This window comes from Sitodiplosis mosellana, unplaced genomic scaffold, assembly GCF_009176505.1.
Source record: "Sitodiplosis mosellana isolate CC-2019 unplaced genomic scaffold, AAFC_SMos_1.0 Smas_scaffold_4017, whole genome shotgun sequence".
NCBI classification, from domain to species: Eukaryota; Metazoa; Arthropoda; class Insecta; order Diptera; family Cecidomyiidae; genus Sitodiplosis; species Sitodiplosis mosellana.
Window position 1 is genome coordinate 1 of NW_022599259.1, and position 4126 is coordinate 4126.

The window sequence follows — 4126 nt, forward strand, 5'->3', positions numbered from 1 at the left end:
GTGTTGCCGGTAAAATGTATATAGAAATTTATATATAAATGTCAAATTACGGCGAACACCCAAAATTTCCGGGGATTCTTTTCTGTGTGTGTAATTAACTCAACATTTTCTCAAACCGAAAGATGAATAAAGAAGACTTTGATCAAACCTTAAAACAATCATATTCAAACTTACAAAACAAATGGCAATGGCGGTAATTATCGGGCAGGACAAACAAACCAGAGCTAAGGTTCGCCATGACATCATAGTGTTTAAGAAAAAACCCAAAAAAGTTCCAATCGTAACGCTAATGAATGACAGAGAAACCAAAACGCCACGTGTTGAAGGCTCGCTAAAAACAATCAATGGAATATTCATTAGTTTTGATCATTTCGAATGAAAATTGTCGAGTTCAACCATAATATGGTTACCATATTTCACCAAGGTAAGTAATAATAGGAGCTTCCATCAAGCCTATGCCTAGTCCAAAGGAAGCACAACCAGTTAATATTTTCCAAATAGCATCTCCTTGATGAATCATGAACCAGCCCAAAGCATACGGTATGTTGACGAGTATCATCGATAGCTTACGGCCAAGTGAATCTAGCAAAAAGAAAACAATTTTAAATGAATGACGTTATCAGAGAATTAATTCAGCAAAAAAATATCTAAAATGCTGAGAATTCATCTGATGAGTAGGCTTCGTTTTGTGTGTGCACTCAGTCTATCGGTTCTTGCTTTTAATGAACGGTAAGTGCTTCGAGTGTGCGTGCTGGAACATTGTACAGTGTACAAACGATGAATAAAGTATCCGACTCTTTGACGTTTATAATAAATGCTGAAAAACAAGCATGGTTCTGCCAACCAAAAAACGTTTATAATAAACACATAACATTCAACGACACATTGTGGCCTGTTTAAACACATACACATGCACGCCTTGCTTTTAGCATCGCGCGTCGATTGTGTGCATAGACGGTGAATTTGTTTGTTGAAACAATACACGCGCACCGCACACCGCACACCGTCAGACGAAAGGCAAAAGAGAGCAAGAACATCAATGTGCTACTGAATGCATTTAAGAAAGTGAGACATGAAGAGAACAGCGTTTTGTTTCAAATCCTTCTCACAGTCAAAATTCGCTTGCTCGTCTTTCTATTGATGTGTCACGCATACTCACAAACAAGCGTAATTCGCGCGTATGAACTGTCAGCTGGGCGAAAGAGTAAGCAAATCACAACCAAAATATTATGACAAAACGCAAAGTCGATACACATTTTTTTCAATTGAATCTCCGAAATGCAATTTTTTTTCAAAATGAACCGTCCAATATTAATATTATTGGAATAAAATATACCGGCTGAACGTCACACAAACATGTTTTGCGATACCGTTGTGCATCAAAACAAATGCGCGATTCGGTCAACATTCGTTTTCAACACACGCACACAATTGGAGCGAAGAAACGAAAGACATACACACAGTTGAACGAAAGGGATAAATGGAGAACAAGAACATTAATGTGTTGCTGAAGTGTTTAAGCAATTACGTATATGAGAAAGTGAGACAAAGAAATGGAATGACGTTTCATTGCCAGTGTTGACCAATACACACACACAAGCATTGTGTATCGCTTCTCACAGCAAAACTCGCTTGCTACTGAATTGTTACTAGATATACTGTGCAGCAATTTAGTGAGTGAGTCCCAATCAACATAAATATATTGAAACAATCGCAGGATTGCCAACAACTGTCAATCGTCAAGATTCATTACTCAGTGATAGTACACACACTTTGTTTGTCCGTCTTTTTCTCTTTGTGTGCGTGCAACTTAAACCCCTCTACCGTTCACGCGCACACAGAACGACACATACTCATCCGTTGAATATCCAGCATTTCAGATATATCTATGCTGAATTGATTCTCTGGGCGTTATCTCATGAATCTCAATATTTTACGGCGAAAGTACCTGTGATGAAGGCCGATAAAAGACTGCCAAATGGTTGAACTAAACTGCTTATCGATCCTATAACAAAAAAATGGTCAATAAATTTAGGAAAGGTGTAAGAAGAACCAAATTGAAGAAAATCAATTCGTTTCTGAATTTAAAAAAATGGATTTGACACTTACCCAACCAAGATGCTTGCACGGGTGTAATCGAAATATATTCATTGCGATTATGTTCATTTGAAATACCTGTCATTGCCGCAATTAAAATCGTTGGCACTGCATAAGTCAAGCCTGTATCGACTATGATCATATTTTTTACCATGCAAGCAATAAACTAATAAAAACGAAAAATATAACTCCAAAAGGTACTTCAGAATGAAAACGTATGTGTCTTTAGATTCAAATGAATATCAAAATTTAGTATGTGGCAACTTCAACTACTTTTCGTGTTATATGAACTCTCAAATAAAGGATTTCCGAATATGAAGTTCGTACCTGAGGCAAAATGCGTCGAAATCGACTGATTCCTTCATTATCTGATCTTAGTACATCGTTTGATTGTCCCATGTTATGGAAATAAATCTTGTGAGATTTCAGCTTCGAATTCCAACTGATTCTCTTTTTTGATTCTGGTAGCTTTTAACAGTAAAATCGATTTGTTCGTTTGAAAACTCTGATTTAAAAAAGACTCTTCCAACGACACCCTGTTGATAACTAAACTCGACAACCAACTGATTTGTCGCGAATGAAAAATGTGTTATGTAAAAGACTGATAGTGGGCCGATAAAATAAGAAGCAATAAAATTTAAATTGCCACGCAATAAAATGAATAATTAAGCCAATTAGATAATAAATAAGATATATTTGGATGCGTGTGTACGATTGAGTGTTTCCAAAGTTTCGTTACTGGGGTGGATGCATCGAGATAAAATCATACAGTGTGCCAATCGCCGCTGTAGCAGTTCACTAACAATAACCTCATTTGCAAGATAGAGTTCGTCCAAACTTTGATCACGGCCATAGACCCACTTACCTCGAGCTTACATAGTCAAATATTGAGCAGTGTCAAATATTACTGTCAAAGTATGTGGCGCTGTTTGCTTAGAGCTACTGGTTGATGCTTTAAGGTCGGTACCAATGGTCTACTCAATTCAAACAACTTACTATAAGATGTAATTTACTTGATAGCAAATGATTAGATTTCGACATTCGGATTAGATGCTTGTCTTACATTCAAGTTCAGATTTAGTCTCTAGGCTGGGAGATCATTTCGTAACTATTTGTTCAGAGTAACATATCTATTCGTGAGTCGTAAAATGTATTATATTAATATTATTGGGTGTATGCAAAAGTTTTGAGGGATTAATAAGAGATGGCGTAACTTGTATTGTATCGCATCTGACCATACTGTAGCTACCTGCATGTCAAAGTTTCGTCTTATAGCTTCATTTTTTATTTGGTGTCAAATTGGAAAAATGTAAACAACATAATTTTTTAGACCGCAATCATGTCAGCGTACGTGCCAAATAAACAGCATTTCAGGGAAGTTTTGCTTTTCTTCTTTAATTCGAAAAAAAGTGCAGCAGAAAGTCATCGTTTGCTGTTGGAAATTTACGTTGATCATACTCCATCGATCAAAACTAGAGTTTAAAAACGCGTTATTTTTTTCAGTGTTTCTTAAAAACGTTTTTTTACAGAGCCGTTATATACCGCCCAAAAAACGTTTTTTTCGTTTTTTATCGTTATTTCTGCGGTATTTTGGACTGTCAAAAAAAACACTACAGAAAAATAACGTTTTTATAACACCGTTTGCGGTATTTGTCGAAACGTTTGTAAACCCTAATCAAAACATGTGAGTACTGGTTTCGACGCTTCAAAAGTGGTGATTTCGAAGTAGAAGATAAAGAACGCTCAGGTCATTCAAAAATGTGTAAAAATCCCGAATTGGAAGAATTGTTGGATGAAGATCCAACCCAAACGCAACATGAACTTGCAATGCAGTTAGAAGTCGACCAGGCAACCATTTCCAGACACTTGCGTGAAATGGGGAAGATTCGGAAGCTGGGAAAATGAGTTCCACATGAACTCACTGAAGCGTAACTCAAAGCACGAATCATGATATGCAAAAAAAATCTTGATGAGCATAAAAGCACAGTAATTTGTATCGAATTGTCACCGGCGATGAAAAGTGGGTGTA

The 4126-nt window shown here is 36.6% G+C and overlaps 1 protein-coding gene across 1 annotated transcript; it reads right to left on the reverse strand.

Moving 5' to 3' along the window:
• Nucleotides 1-174: 174 nt before the first annotated feature.
• Nucleotides 175-2239, reverse strand: LOC129572039 (solute carrier family 2, facilitated glucose transporter member 8-like; the record flags this gene model as incomplete). Its single annotated transcript, XM_055451944.1, has 4 exons — nucleotides 2110-2239; nucleotides 1949-2005; nucleotides 411-582; nucleotides 175-331 (listed from the first exon to the last, which is right to left on the reverse strand). Coding segments are annotated over exons 1-4 (516 nt in total), but the record flags the coding sequence as incomplete, so codon positions are not given.
• Between the last annotated feature and the right edge of the window lie 1887 nt (nucleotides 2240-4126).